At 43.7% G+C, this 15444-nt stretch overlaps 1 protein-coding gene across 1 annotated transcript in view; it reads right to left on the minus strand.

The window, feature by feature from the left end:
* Window positions 1-286: 286 nt before the first annotated feature.
* The window catches only part of LOC139155589 (platelet-activating factor acetylhydrolase 2, cytoplasmic-like), a 32960-nt gene continuing 17802 nt past the window's right edge, over window positions 287-15444 (minus strand). The window contains exons 2-7 of the mRNA XM_070730792.1: window positions 15049-15199; window positions 10578-10674; window positions 7936-8004; window positions 6205-6346; window positions 4658-4771; window positions 287-382 (exon numbers count right to left, since the gene is read on the minus strand). Coding sequence (XP_070586893.1) covers window positions 287-382; window positions 4658-4771; window positions 6205-6346; window positions 7936-8004; window positions 10578-10674; window positions 15049-15199 — 669 coding nt within the window. The remainder of the gene's footprint in view (window positions 383-4657; window positions 4772-6204; window positions 6347-7935; window positions 8005-10577; window positions 10675-15048; window positions 15200-15444) is intronic.

Raw genomic sequence — 15444 nt, forward strand, 5'->3', positions numbered from 1 at the left:
AGACTGACGGCAGAAAAAGACCTCATGGTCCATCTAGTCTGCCCTTGTACTATTTTCTGTATTTTATCTTAGGATGGATATATGTTTATCCCAGGCATGTTTAAATTCAGTGACTGTGGATTTACCAACCACGTCTGCTGGAAGTTTGTTCCAAGCATCTACTATTCTTTCAGGCAAATAATATTTTCTCATGTTGCTTTTGATCTTTCCCCCAACTAACCTCAGATTGTGCAACCGGGTACAATTTTCTTTATTTTTTTTTAAAAAAAGACGTTTTGGAAGATACTCACTTAAACTGGGCTTCTTTGACCAGAGCTAGCATAGCTGTCGCGCCTCCGAAAGAATGGCCCATGACAACGGCTTTGGTCAGATCCACATTGTCCTGCAAGAGATGGGTTGAGACAATTAAGGAAGCCCACTCATTAATGTCACGGCTCAAGAATCAGCAAAGTGGGCAATGGTGGAATTATTGCAGGGGTGGGCCGCTGGGGGCTAGCAGGGGTTCGGGAGAACTTCTAGCTAAGATTCTGTGCAGTTGGAGAACCCCCCAAAATCCCACTCCTGACTAGTGGGAGTTGAAGTCCAGATAGAAACATAGAAACATAGAAGTCTGACGGCAGAAAAAGACCTCATGGTCCATCTAGTCTGTCCTTATACTATTTTCTGTATTTTATCTTAGGATGGATATATGTTTATCCCAGGCATGTTTAAATTCAGTTACTGTGGATTTATCTACCACGTCTGCTGGAAGTTTGTTCCAAGGATCTACTACTCTTTCAGTAAAATAATATTTTCTCATGTTGCTTTTGATCTTTCCCCCAACTAACTTCAGATTGTGTCCCCTTGTTCTTGTGTTCACTTTCCTATTAAAAACACTTCCCTCCTGAACCCTATTTAACCCTTGAACATATTTAAATGTTTCGATCATGTCCCCCCTTTTCCTTCTGTCTTCCAGACTATACAGATTGACTATACAGATATCTTCAAGTTGCCAAGGTTGGGAAACACTGGTTTACCCAATGTCTTTATGCACATTTAGACACACACACAAATACAAATACAGTGGTACCTCATCTTACGAACGCCTCTTCTAACGAACTTTTCAAGATACGAACCCGGTGTTTAAGATTTTTTTGCCTCTTCTTCCGAACTATCTTCACCTTACGAACCAAGCAGCTGCTGCTGAGATGAAGGGGTTTCTTTTTTCCCCCTTTTTTGAAGGAAGAAAAGGGAGGGGCTGCTTGGAGCAGGAAAGATTTTGCAGAGAACAACGTGCTTGCAGAGGAACTGAAAGGGTGTCTTTTGAAGAAAGAAAAGGGAGGAGGGAGGGGCAGCTTGGGGGAGGAAAATTTTTGCAGAGAACAAGGTCCTTGCAAAGGCACTGAAAGGGTGTCTTTTGAAGAAAGAAAAGGGAGGAGGGAGGGGCAGCTTGGGGGAGGAAAATTTTTGCAGAGAACAACGTGCTTGCAAAGGAACTGAAAGGGTGTCTTTTGAAGAAAGAAAAGGGAGGAGGGAGGGGCAGCTTGGGGGAGGAAAATTTTTGCAGAGAACAAGGTCCTTGCAAAGGCACTGAAAGGGTGTCTTTTGAAGAAAGAAAAGGGAGGAGGGAGGGGCAGCTTGGGGGAGGAAATTTTTTGCAGAGAACAACGTGCTTGCAAAGGAACTGAAAAGGTGTCTTTTGAAGAAAGAAAAGGGAGGGGCGCCCCCCTTGCCTTTCTTCCTTCCCACTCACCCTTTAGCCTAGCCTTGCTTCTTCCACCCGTCCCCTTTAGCTGCTCCTCCCTGCCCTCTGTTCACCTCCCTTCTAAAGTTTGGGATTTTCCTGAAGGATTTCCACGCATTATTTGCTTTTCCATTGATTCCTATGGGAAACATTGTTTCGTCTTACGAACTTTTCACCTTACGAACCTCCTCCCGGAACCAATTAAGTTTGTATGATGAAGGTACCACTGTATATATGTTCCAAGTCACAATTCAAAACGCTGCCTCATGGGACCGCCTCCCCCTTCATACCTCATTGCAGCAAGCAAGGGCCCACAGAGCCAGCCTTCTCCAGGTCCTGTCTGCCAAACAATGTCGGTTGGCGGGACCTCGGGGAAGAGCCTTCTCTGTGGTGGCTCTGACCCTATGGAATCTCTTCCCTACCGATCTTCCGGAAAGCCGTTAAGACCTGGCTTTTCAAGCAAGCCTGGAATTAGATTGACCGCTGTGTGTGTATGGTTCTTTTAAAATTATTATTTATCATTATTACTGATTTTATTATGTATTTGTGATTGTGTTTTAATATTATTGTATTTATCGCATTTGTTAGCCGCTCTGAGTCCGCTTTGGAATGAGCGGCATCTAAATATAATAAATAAATAAACAAAATAAATTCCCTTTTGTCTTCACCCTTGCTCTCAGGAGTTATAGCTACCGAGGCGTTGACAAAATCCCTATCAGTCAATTGCAAAAGGCAGCTATACTTGGAACAGCTTACATTCTGAGATTATACCTTTAACACCATTAAGCAACAACATCTGCCCATCCCAGGTCCTTGGGAAGGAGTCAACAAATGTGACATGTCCCAAATCTAAACATCTGGCTGCCTGTGTGACCAACACCACCAATAATAATAATAATAATGTGAAGTCCTAGGTGTTATCTGAGCTTGGTGGTTTGCTTGCAGAGGTTTCATAATTAGGTAACGTCATCACTTACCTAGTTGGATAGGAAACATCTGTAAAACAAACCACCAAACTCAGTTCAACCTGAGCTATAGATATTCTATCATCGTCAACTCATTTCTCTGCTGGTTCTGTGCTCATATATATATATTTATTTATTTTATTTATTTATTTTATTTATTGGATTTGCATGCCGCCCCTCTCTGTAGACCCGGGGCGGCTAACAACAGTAACAAAAAACAGCATGTAAATCCAATACTAAAACAACTAAAAACCCTTATTGTAAAACCAAACATCCATACATACAAACATACCATACATGAATTGTAAAGGCCTAGGGAAAGAATATCTCAGTTCCCCCATGCCTGATGACAGAGGTGGGTTTTAAGGAGCTTACGAAAGGCTGCTGCTGCTACTGCTGCTACTAGTGCGCTGTGCACACAAATTTGCGCCCTGGACATGCGAAGCTGCGCCCGCAGCTCAATATTTGCTACCGGTGTGGTGTCCTGATCGGTACCAGTAGCTATTGATACTTTCCCTACGGACAGATGGGTTCACTTTCTATGAGAAGAAGAGGTCCTGGTGCCCCCTGGTGGCTGGCTGAAATCATAGGCCAGTGATGGCGAACCTTTTTCCCCTCTGGTGCCGAAAGTGCGTGGGCATGCGCTATTGCGCATGAACGAGTGCCCATACCCATAATTCAATGCGTGAGGAGGGCAAAAGCAGCTGCTCCGAGTCTAAGGAGAGGGGGCGACATACAAATCTAATAAATTATTATTATTATTCCCTCGCCCCCCTGGAGGCCCTCTGGAGGCTGGAAATGGCCTGTTTCCCAACTTCTGATGGGCCCAGCAGGCTCGTGTTTCACCACCCCAGGCTCCACCGGCTTCCCTGGAGCCAGGGGAGGGTAAAAATCCCCCCGACCCCCCCCCGGAGGCGCTCTGGAAACAAAAAACGCCCTCCCAGAGCTTCTGTGTGAGCTAAATATCAGCTGGCCGGTACACACATGCATGTGGCTTCATGTGCAAACCGCTTGTGATGTCACGATGATGTCACAGAACTGGATTGGTTAGTGCTGATCTGTGGGCACCGCCATCTTTTTTAAAAGAAAATTTGGGGGATTTTTTGGGGAGGGGGGGAATTGGGGAGGATTTTTTTCCTGGAGTTTTTTTCCCTCTTGCGCATGTGCAGAAGCTGAGTTTCGGGCACTGCACATGCATCGCTATCTTGTATCCAGCTTTTTTAATTATCTATCTATCTATCTATCTATCTATCTATCTATCTATCTATCTATCTATCTATCTATCTATCTATCTATCTATCTATCTATTAGATTTGTATGCTGCCCCTCTCCGTAGAGTCGGGGCGGCTCACAACAACAACAAAGACAATGTAAGAACAAATCTAATAATTTAAAAAACACTAAAAACCCCATTATTAAAAGCAAACATCCACACAAACATACCATGTATAAACTGTATAGGCCAGGGGGAGATGTCTCAGTTCCCCCATGCCTGACGGCAGAGATGGGTCTTAAGAACTTTACGAAAGGCAAGGAGGGTGGGGGCAGTTCTGATCTCCGGGGGGAGCTGGTTCCAGAGGGTCGGGGCCACCACAGAGAAGGCTCTTCTCCTGGGTCCCGCCAAGCGACATTGTTTAGTCGACGGGACCCGGAGAAGGCCAACTCTGTGGGACCTAACCGGTCGCTGGGATTCGTGCAGCAGGGGAGGGTGTATTTTTTTGCACTGCGCATGCGAGGTGCAGCCATGCGGTGCAGGAGGAAGCAAACTGGCAGCGAGCGAGGTAAGTTAGAGCCCACCCTTGCCTCCGCTGGCAAGGGGGGTGAGGGGTGGATGGGAAGTCCAGGGGGCCCATCTGACAAAAACAACATGGCACCCTGGTCTCCCACCTCTTTTCTAAATCCATCTAAATATTTTGTGTGTGTGTGTGTGTTCTAAAGGGGCGGGGCCCATGGAGCTGGGCGTGTTTACCTTCAGTGTAGAGAGGTCAAAATCCGTGCGCAGAAGGTTTGTCACCGCCTTGCCGTTGTCGATGCTTTGGATCAGCCTGAATCCCCGCTTACATTCGTTTGCTCTTTGATGGAGCTGGAATGAAAAACGTTTCAGAATTACCCTTTAGCTCCTCAACTCTCTCTCTCGCACAGAGTTAAGCCCGACATTACAGCAGGATGCAGAGAACGTTTCGGGGTTCCACGTAATAGGTTCCTCGCCTTCCATAAAAGTTTAAAGATCTATCTGTGCCACCAGGCTCGAGGCCATAAGACCCTAGTCACCTGGCCGACGAGTATAGTATGTCTTGCTGTGTGAATGGGAATGAATGATTTTAAATGTTATTAGGGTTTTTAAAGTTTTTTAGCTCTATTAATTGGACTTTTTAGATATGTATATTGTTTATTGTTTTGATATGCTGTGAGCCGCCCCGGTAAATAGATAGATAGATAGATAGATAGATAGATAGATAGGTAGGTAGGTAGGTAGGTAGGTAGGTAGGTAGGTAGGTAGGTAGGTAGGTAGGCAGGCAGGCAGGCAGGCAGACAGACAGACAGATATAGAGATAGACAGACAGACAGACAGACAGACAGACAGACAGATATAGAGATATAGAGATAGATAGAGATAGATAGAATAGAATAGAATTTTTATTAGCCAAGTGTGATTGGACACAAAAGGAATTTGTCTTGGTGCATATGCTTTCAGCGTACATAAAATAAAATATACATTTGTCAAGAATCACGTGGTACAACATTTAATGATTATCATGGGGGTCAAATAAGCAATGAAGAAGCAATATTAATAAAAATCTTAGGAAATAAGCAACAAGTCATAGTCATACAGTCAACATGGGAGGAAATGGGTGATAGGAATGATGAGAAAAACTAGTAGAATAGAAGTGCAGACTTAGTAGAAAGATAGATAGATAGACAGACAGACAGACAGACCCTCAGCAAGTAAAACTCTGAGGCAAGTAGATTCCTCAAAGAATAGCTTCATTAGATATATCGTTTTGGCACAGGCTGGTGAAAACAGACTCTGAAGATTTTTGTGGTTTTCACCTAATTAATTGAATTAATTAATTAAATAAATAAATAAAATTTAACTAATTACTTAATTTTAATTCTTAAAACAGTCACATGGTCCAAACACGGCTCTGTCGGGTTGCCTGTCCTCCTTCCACTGACCAGGTATGAGAATGTTGCCCTTGGTTCTCAAGAGAAAGTTATTTTGCTTTGGCTACAAAGCCCCAACTATCTCAAATGCCTCCTTCTGGTCCCTCAGCTCCAGTGTGGCAACAAAAAAGCTCCAAGATGACTTTGCCCATGTCAACGTCGGTTGAGAGAGAGAGAGATCGGATTAATTGATGAAATTTGTGATATGAAAGAAAGAAAGAAAGAAAGGAAAGAGAGGTAGATAGAAAGAAAGAAAAGAGAGAAAGAAAGAAAGAATAGAAAGAAAGAAAGAAAGAAAGAAAGAAAGAAAAAAAAATGAATTTACTGTCCGAGATAGTCAACATGAAATACCTGCGGGTTCCGGAAGTGAAACTCTTTCTGATCTCTGGGTAGCCTGCGGTAAGTGAGCCATTCTTCATGCATCTGAGTCTCGGGTAGATCTGGTGTTTCTGGATCCAATTTGCAAAAATAAGTAGCAGAAGCTGACCGGTCTCTGAAAAGAGCAGAAATCCTGAGCATCAGTACGGGGCAAGAACAGATGGGAAAGCAAAGAAGAAAAGGAATCTCCTCCAGTTCCAGCCTGCGTGATCCTTAGATCTAGCCCACTGGGCCGCCTTGGAAACAATGAAGGACTGGCCCGTGTTGCCTCTGCCAGGGAAAACGGAGTTCAGGAGGGCTGCCCGGAGCCTTCATGAGCTCTGTTTTTGCTGGTAGAGGGTTGCAGGAGACCGTTGCAGCCAAAAATGGAGCTTGGAAGCCGAGCAGAACATTCAGGCCACCACAGGTGCCGCCAAATGAGTCATATTGAGCTGGCCATGCCAACCCCTGGCCAAACACAATCCCGATGTGGCCCCCAATGAAATCAAGTTCGACACCTGTTTCTAAGCTCCCACCTGAAGTGGAGTTTTTCAGTATGTCATTACAATCTCTACTCAAATTTTCCTCGGACTCTCTGTAGCACCACTTTCCTGCGAAAGAGGGGTGGCCTAACTTTAGCTTCATGATGCTGTAATTCTGAAATCAAAGGAACAATTCCAGAAAGAGCTTCTGGAACTTGCATCCAGTATCCGTAGGCAGGGCAAATAATTGAATTACTGAAATTAAATATGTTGAACTGCATAACCGGTTGGTTCCCACTCCCGTCTTCCTCAATGATTGATTGGTTTGATTTGATTTCTTATCCTGCCTTTATGACTGTAAAGGTAACTTGAGGCAGCAAAACTATGCGATACTCCTCCCTCTTACGAAACTGCAAGAATGATGAAAAGATTGAAAATAATGGCTGCTGCTATCAAGAAATGAAATTTTAGGATGCGCATAGATGCATCAAATGTATATATATTTTTTAAAAAACAACATAAATACACAAATCTAATTTTAAATTTGGGATGTGGTGGCTCAGTGGCTAAGATGCTGAGCTGAAAAGTTGGCAGTTCGGCAGTTTGAATCCCTAACGCCGCGTAACCGAGTGAGCTCCCGTTACTTAGAAACATAGAAACATAGAAGACTGACGGCAGAAAAAGACCTCTTGGTCCATCTAGTCTGCCCTTTTACTATTTCCTGTATTTTATCTTAGGATGGATATATGTTTATCCCAGGCATGTTTAAATTCAGTTACTGTGGATTTCCCAACCACGTCTGCTGGGAGTTTGTTCCAAGGATCGACTACTCTTTCAGTAAAATAATATTTTCTCATGTTGCCTTTGATCTTTCCCCCAACTAACTTCAGATTGTGTCCCCTTGTTCTTGTGTTCACTTTCCTGTTAAAAACACTTCCCTCCTGAACCCTATTTAACCCTTTAACATATTTAAATGTTTCGATCATGTCCCAGCTTCTGCCAACTTAGCAGTTTGAAAGTGCATAAAAAATGCAAGTAGAAAAATAGGGACCACATTGATGGGACGGTAATAGCGCTCCATGCATCTTTGACATTTAGTCATGCCGGCCACATAACCATGGAGACGTCTTCAGAAAACAGAGATGAGCACCGCCCCCTAGAGTCAGGAACAACTAGCACGCTGTGCAGGGGAACCTTTACCTTTTAAATCTTAAAATGCCTTCTCTAAAGGATTCAGTCTCACCTGTGCTCAAGAGCCATCACCAAAAAACCCCGAGAAGCCATCTCTGTACAGATGGCTGAGTATACGGTTCTGAAAATTGAAAGAGAAAAGCAGATAATTAAAACTGAGGAACGCTACTTCTTTTAAATCTATCTATCTATCAATCTATCATCTATCTATCTATCTATCTATCTATCTATCTATCTATCTATCTATCTATCTATCTATCTATCTATCTAATCTATCTATCTATCTATCTATCTATCTATCTATCTATCTATCTATCTATCTATCTATCTATCTATCTATCTATCTATTAGATTTGTATGCTGCCCCTCTCCGGAGACTCGGAGTGGCTCACAACAATAAAACAGTACAAATCTAATAGTTAAAAATAAAAACAATTTAAAACCTTTAATATAAAAAACAATCATACATCTCATACAGACCATACGTAAAGCGAAGACAGCCCAGGGGAATCAGTTCCCCCATGCCTGACGGCAGAGGTGGGTTTTAAGGAGTTTGCAAAAGGCAAGGAGGGTGGGGGCAGTCCTAATCTCTGGGGGGAGTTGGTTCCAGAGGGTCAGGGCCACCACAGAGAAGGCTCTTCCCCTGGGTTCCGCCAGACGGCATTGTTTCGCCGACGGGACCCGGAGAAGGCCAATTTGTGGGACCTAACCGGTCGCTGGGATTCGTGCGGCAGAAGGCGGTCCCAGAGATATCCTGGATAAAAAATTATTTTTTCCGTGGAGTGTTGGTGAGACAAGGGCATACCTTGGAAGGCCCATGACAGCTCGCACGGCTGCATTTTGCACAATTTGTAGTTTCCGGACACTTTTCAGAGGTAGCCCCATGTAGAGAGCATTGCAGTAGTCGAACCTCGAGGTGATACGGGCATGATTGACTGTGAGTAGAGGCTCCCTGTCCAAATAGGGCCGCAACTGGTGCACCAGGCAAACCAGGGCAAATAGCCTAAGCGCTATTGCTATTAAAAGCATTTCAGGCAAGAGGGCTGGAGAAGATTTCATAGGAAAAGCCCCAAGGTGTGGCTGGTTGGTTGGTCTGAGGTTTCCCTGTTTACATCTGGGGTTGACCACTTCCCCTTAAACATTCTGCATTTTGAGTCAGTGGCCCCTGGACTCGCTCAAACCTTGGCAATGCCTTGGCCCCCCCATCCTTCCTCCCCAGCCCCTTTCGACTTTCTCAGCTCCCATGGATAATTGTTTACCTTGCTTGCCCTCCTTCAAAAAAATTATCTCTCTGCATCTGTATGTGTCACCCTTTCCGCCCTTTCTTCAACCCACTGGTTGCTGCTCAGGTGTGCAATTCAGCCGGTTCTGGAGAACCAATGTTAAGTGTTAAGGAGCGTGCAGAGTAATCCTTGAGCTACCAAGGATGCGCAGATGAAAGGTGGAGGGGGCAGATAGTCAGCTGATAGCCCAGAGATACAAGTAGTAATTCAGATAACCAGATACATTAAGTGTATAAATATTATTTACTTTGGCAAACAGCTTTAGTCCAGAACAATCCTAGTCATACACAATTACATCAGTCAATGCTCACAGTACATATGCAATATTATAAGCCTCTCTCAATACATTAAACAATACTTGAAGTAGGGGTGGGCTACTGCCCGGATGGGGGCGAGCGCAGTGGGGTAGCGAAAATGGAGCTCCACTCCAGAGCACCCAATTTTATTTATTTTATTTATTTATTTTGTCCAATACACAATACATATGGAAGAGAATAGACATGAAGTAATATATATAAAGATAATATGTAAAAATAGAGGAGAAGATATATGAAAGGAAGAAAAGAGATATGATATATGAGATAAGGAGAGACAATTGGACAGGGGACGAAAGGCAGGCTAGTGCACTTATGCATGCCCCTTACTGACCTCTTAGGAACCTGGAGAGGTCAATCGTGGAGAGTCTAAGGGAGAAATGTTGGGGGTTAGGGGTTGACACTATTGAGTCCGGTAATGAGTTCCACACTTCGACAACTCGATTGCTAAAGTCATATTTTTTACAGTCAAGCTTGGGGCGATTAATATTAGATTAGATTAGATTTATTGGATTTATATGCCGCCCCTCTCCGAAAACTCGGGGCGGCTCACAACAAGATAAAAACAACACATAATAACAAATCCAATACCCACCAATCCAATTACAATTTTAAGCTAAAAATTCATAAAAACAACTCCAGAATATTAAAACACACATACAATCAATCTAACACCAAAACAACAAGTTTGAATTTGTTGCGTGCTCTTGTGTTGTTGCGGTTGAAGCTGAAGTAGTCATGCCATGCCTTTCGCAAGCTCCTTAAAACCCACCTCTGTCGTCAGGCATGGGGGAATTGAAATTTCCCTTCCCCCTAGGCTTATAGAATTTATATATAGTATGCTTGTATGTATGATTGGTTCTTTAAATTGGGGTTTTAAAGATTATTTTTAATATTAGATTTGTTTACATTGTCTTTTTATATTGTTGTTAGCCGCCCCGAGTCTTCGGAGAGGGGCGGCATACAAATCTAATAAATACAAATACAAATTTCCATGAATATCATTCAAAGATCTCAGACTTGCGTGCCAACACCATCCTCCTCCTCCTTGGCCTTCCTGGACTAGCTGGTTTACCACTCCTCCTGTACACACTCACCGAAAGGCTCCTAGTCCGTGGGAGAATATGATCAAGGGGTACTTGTGCGAAGGGGGTCGGAAAGGTGCGTCCCAGGTGACAGGGATCTTACACGATCCTGTGAAAACGAAGAGCATGTTTATTTATACATACAGGTAGTCCTTGACATGCGACCACAACTGACCCCAAAAATTTAGGTTGTTAAGTGAGAAATTTGGAAAGGGAGTTTTATCCCTTCTTGAGACTTTCCTTGCCACGTTTGTTAAGCGAATCACTTAAGTTTAACTGCAATAAGAATCTGTATCGCTCAGCACTAGAAACAAGAGAGCCGGGGTGGCGCAGCAGGTAGAGTGCTGTACTGCAGGCCACTGAAGCTGACTGTAGATCTGAAGGTCAGCGGTTCAAATCTCATCACCGGCTCAAAGTTGACTCAGCCTTCCATCCTTCCGAGGTGGGTAAAATGAGGACCCGGATTGTGGGGGCAATAGGCTGGCTCTGTTAAAAAGTGCTGTTGCTAACAGGTTGTAAGCTGCCCTGAGTCTAAGGAGAAGGGCGGCATAAAAATCGAATAAATAAAATGAATAAATAAATAAACAAGAGGAAATACCAGCAGATAGAACTGTTATTAATTTTTTTTCAATGTGCAGAACTCAAGAAAATGACCTTGGAACTAAACGATAAGGAGGACTCGAGTTTTTATGAAGTGTGGAATGTATTTTACGATTGGTTAGAAACAAGGGAATAAAAGGAAGCTGTCTATAGGAAATGTAAATATGTTAAATAGATATAGAATTGCATTGTTAGGAAAGTAAGTAAGTAAATGTTTGTATAAAAGATGGAAAATAATTAAAAGAAGTAAGATCTTCTTACTTACGGTCTTAAGCCTAAAACGTATCAGGAAAGGCTTAATGAACTCAATCTGTATAGTCTGGAGCAGAGGTCCCCAACCGCCGGTCCGCGGACCGGCACCGGGCCGTTGGGGTTTTCAGCCGGTCCGCGGCGCCAGGGCCCCCTCGGCCTTTCCGCACCACCAGCGGCGCTCCCCCCGCCAGCCAGCCAAGCCCCGCGCCCGCCGGAACCGGCTCCTCGCTCTCCCCCCGCCGCCCGCCGCGTTTGCAGGAGGTGGGGAGGGTCGGGCAGCCCGCCAAGGCCAGGAGGGACGCCGCTGCCCCCCCCCCTTCCCTCTCTCTGCCCGCCGCTGCGCCTCCTTGACGCCGAGAGGAAATGCCGGCGTCAAGCGGAGGTCTTCAATGTCGGGGGCACACAGGCGGTTGCACGCGCTCCCTATCTCCCTGCTAGCCCACTCGGAGTATTCAAAATAAGAAAAACCTTTGCCGGCGAAGGCTTTTCTTATTTTGAATATTCCGAGTGGGCTAGCAGGGAGATAGGGAGCGCGTGCAACCGCCTGTGTGCCCCCGACATTGAATATCACCTTCGCCGGCCCCACCTCTCCTGCAAACCCCCTTGCTGAGAGCCCGGGGCGAAAGTGCTCTCGCAAAGGTGAGGCGGGCAGGGCGTGCGCGCGTCACCGCTGAGAAGAACGGAGAACGAGAGTGAGTGATAGCAACAGACAGCAAGATAGAGAGAAAGTGAGAAAGAGAGAGTGAGAGAAAGGGGGGGAGAAAGAGATAGAAAGAGAGAGAACAAGAGAGAGAAAGAGCGTGCGAAAGAAAACAAGAAAGTGAGAGAGAGAGAAAGCAAAAGAGACAGAAAGAAAACAAGAGAGAGAAAGTGAGAAGAAGAGAGAGAAAGAGGGGGAGAGAGAGAGAAAGAGAGGGAGAGGGAGAAAGAGAGAGGGAGAGGGAAAGGGGAGAGGGGGGAGAGAAAGAGAGCGGGAGAGAGAGGAGATAAAGGAAGAGGAGAGAGAGAAAGGAAGAGAAAGAAAGAAAGAGGGATAGAAAGAGAGAGAGAGTGAGAGATGCTCAGTGAGCCTTTCTTTGAAGTTGCCTTTCTTTCTTTCTTTCTTTCTCTTTCTTGCTTTCTTTCTTGCTCTTTTTCTTTCTCTCTTTTACCTTCCCTTCCTCTATTTCTTCTTTTCTTTCTCCTTCCTACCTTCTTCCCTTACTCTCCCCTTTCATAAGTTTCCTTGCTTCCTTCCTCTGTTCCTGTCCCTTCCCCCCTTCTTTCTTTCTTTCTTTCCTTCCTTCCTTTCCTCCCTCCATTTCTTGCTTTCCTTTTCCTTCCTCCCTTCTTTCCTCCCTCATTCCCTTCTTTCACTCCTTCCTCTCTTACTCTCCCCTTTCACACCTTTCCTTGCTTCCTTTGCACCCTTCTTCTGTTCCTGTCCCTTCCCTCTTTCCTTCCTTCCTTCCCACCCTCCGTCCATTCATTCACCCATTCCTCTCTTGATCGCCCCTTTTACGGCGCCGCTGACAGCTAGCTCCCCCCCCCCCCCCACCGGGCCATGGAAAACTGGTCTAGCTTAAAGCCGGTCCCTGGTGCAAAAAAGGTTGGGGACCTCTGGTCTGGAGGACAGAAGGGAAAGGGGGGACATGATCGAAACATTTAAATATGTTAAAGGGTTAAATAAGGTTCAGGAGGGAAGTGTTTTTAGTAGGAAAGTTAACACAAGAACAAGGGGACATAATCTAAAGTTAGTTGGGGGAAAGATCAAAAGCAACGTGAGAAAATATTATTTCACTGAAAGAGTAGTAGATCCTTGGAACAAACTTCCAGCAGACGTGGTTGGTAAATCCACAGTAACTGAATTTAAACATTCCTGGGATAAACATATATCCATTGTAAAATAAAATACAGGAAATAGTATAAGGGCAGACTAAATGGACCATGAGGTCTTTTTCTGCCGTCAGTCTTCTATGTTTCTATGTTTCTATAAGAGGAGCAAGGCTTTGATTATGCAGCCACAGGCATTATTTTGACTTTTTGACCTGTCCTGCAGATACTCGCTGGCAAAGAGTCTGTGAAGGAGAACAGAGGCCTCCATATTCTACTCCTCTTAAAAGGTTACTGCAGATGAAAATATGGGTTGCTTTTCTGCTGCAGCTTCTCATTAAAAAAACACATCAGTACCGTATAAAGAATGAAGTTAAATTTATGCCCAGTTCAAAGAGAAAAAGCGCTCAGCTCAAAATCAAACCTGCCAGTTCTTTTGGCTTTTTTAGCACAAGGTGCATGCCTCCTGTTCCAAACATCTATTTTTCTATAATATTTAGATGCTAATAGACATCTCTTTTGATCCATTTATAGCATTTAAAGAATTTAAACATGCCTGGGATAAACATATATCCATTGTAAGATAAAATACAGGGAATAGTATAAGGGCAGACTAGATGGACCACGAGGTCTTTTTCTGCTGTCAGTCTTCTATGTTTCTATGTTTCTAAACAAACTTTAATACAAATGGAGTTGAAGAGGTAGTTTTAACATAAAACTGAATGTAAATCGTGGATATCTAGCACCGTAAGATAAACTAAGAGAAAAAGGGTGAGCTATCAAGATAGCCAGCATGTTTCTGTCTGTCTAAACAAACTGCAGTAATTCCAGGGCTACTTTTATATGCTACTGTATTTCTTAACTTCCCATGTCTCTCCGCTAAGGGTTACCAAAGGTAACATGTGTTCCCTTGGGTTGTAAAAATGTGACTTTATCAAGGCAGTTATTGAGAAATTTCTAACCCACTTCCCTAAAGAGGAAAAACATGCTTTGGTAATGAGGCCTACAAAGTACAATTAGAAAGGAAGTCTGCAGTTCGGTATGAACAAACTGAATTTATTTATTTTATTAATTTGTCAAACAATTATAGGGTGGTAATTTGTAAAAATAAAACATTAGATAAGTAATGATAAAAAAATAACAAAAGAAGACAATAGTGCAGTGAAAAGACTTATTGTAAAACTGTGAAACTGGAAACAAAAAAATATTTTCCTATAAGTTAGCACAGTGTTTCCCAACCTTGGCAACTTGAAGATATCTGGACTTCAACTCCCAGAATTCCCCAGTTTGATAAACATATCCAGAAGAAAAATATTAAGTATTGTATATGCTATAGACGGTCTTTAGATTTAAATAGTAAACATGGTGCAGAATTAAGCTAATTGGCTAATTGGCTCCATTTATTTTAAGGGATTTTTTTTTAAAAAAAAAATCAAACATCTACTTTGGGTTGCCTGATGATTTCTAAATATATGCTGAAGATATGCTTTCTAAATATATGTTAAATATATGCTTTAAATCAGAGGTCTTCAAACTTGGCAACTTTTAACACTCGTGACCTTCAATTTTGCTGGCTGAAGAATTATGGGAATTGAAGTCCACAAGTCTTAAAGTGATTTTTTTTTATTCTGCGCATGTGCGGAAGCAAAAGTATCGGCAAAAATGACCAAAATCTGTCGCGAGTCACATGAGATTTTGCTTTGGGTGCGTGTGCAGAAGCCGAATCTTGCGTCAACGCACACATGCGCAGGTAGGTCCAGCGACGGGCAGAACTTCTCTGCTGTTTCACTCAGTAACTCCCAAGAAGCAGTTGTCTTACCAAATGTGACGCTGAGAAGGGGAGCAAACCATTTCCTATTCAGGCTCATGTAGTCAGCTAATCCAGAGTAATATTCATAACGGGGAATCCAGTTAGGCTCCTCGGATTCGCCCTGAGGGACGCAAGGGTAGAAGAGGCGGAAGAAGAGGCCCTGTAGAAAAGAAGGGTCAAGTTAGTATAGACCAGGGTGTCCGTGGGGAAGACGTTTTAAAATTAACTGATGCTTCCCTGTAACTTGCGATCTAGTTAAGGCGCGGTCGTAGATGACGTCATACCAAACGGCTAAGCTGATAAATCACCTCGAGGTTCGACTACTGCAACGCTCTCTACGTGGGGCTACCTTTGAAAAGTGTTCGGAAACTTCAGATCGTGCAGAATGCAGCTGCGAGAGCAATC

Source organism: Erythrolamprus reginae, unplaced genomic scaffold (assembly GCF_031021105.1).
Source record: "Erythrolamprus reginae isolate rEryReg1 unplaced genomic scaffold, rEryReg1.hap1 H_31, whole genome shotgun sequence".
In the NCBI taxonomy this organism is placed as follows: Eukaryota; Metazoa; Chordata; class Lepidosauria; order Squamata; family Dipsadidae; genus Erythrolamprus; species Erythrolamprus reginae.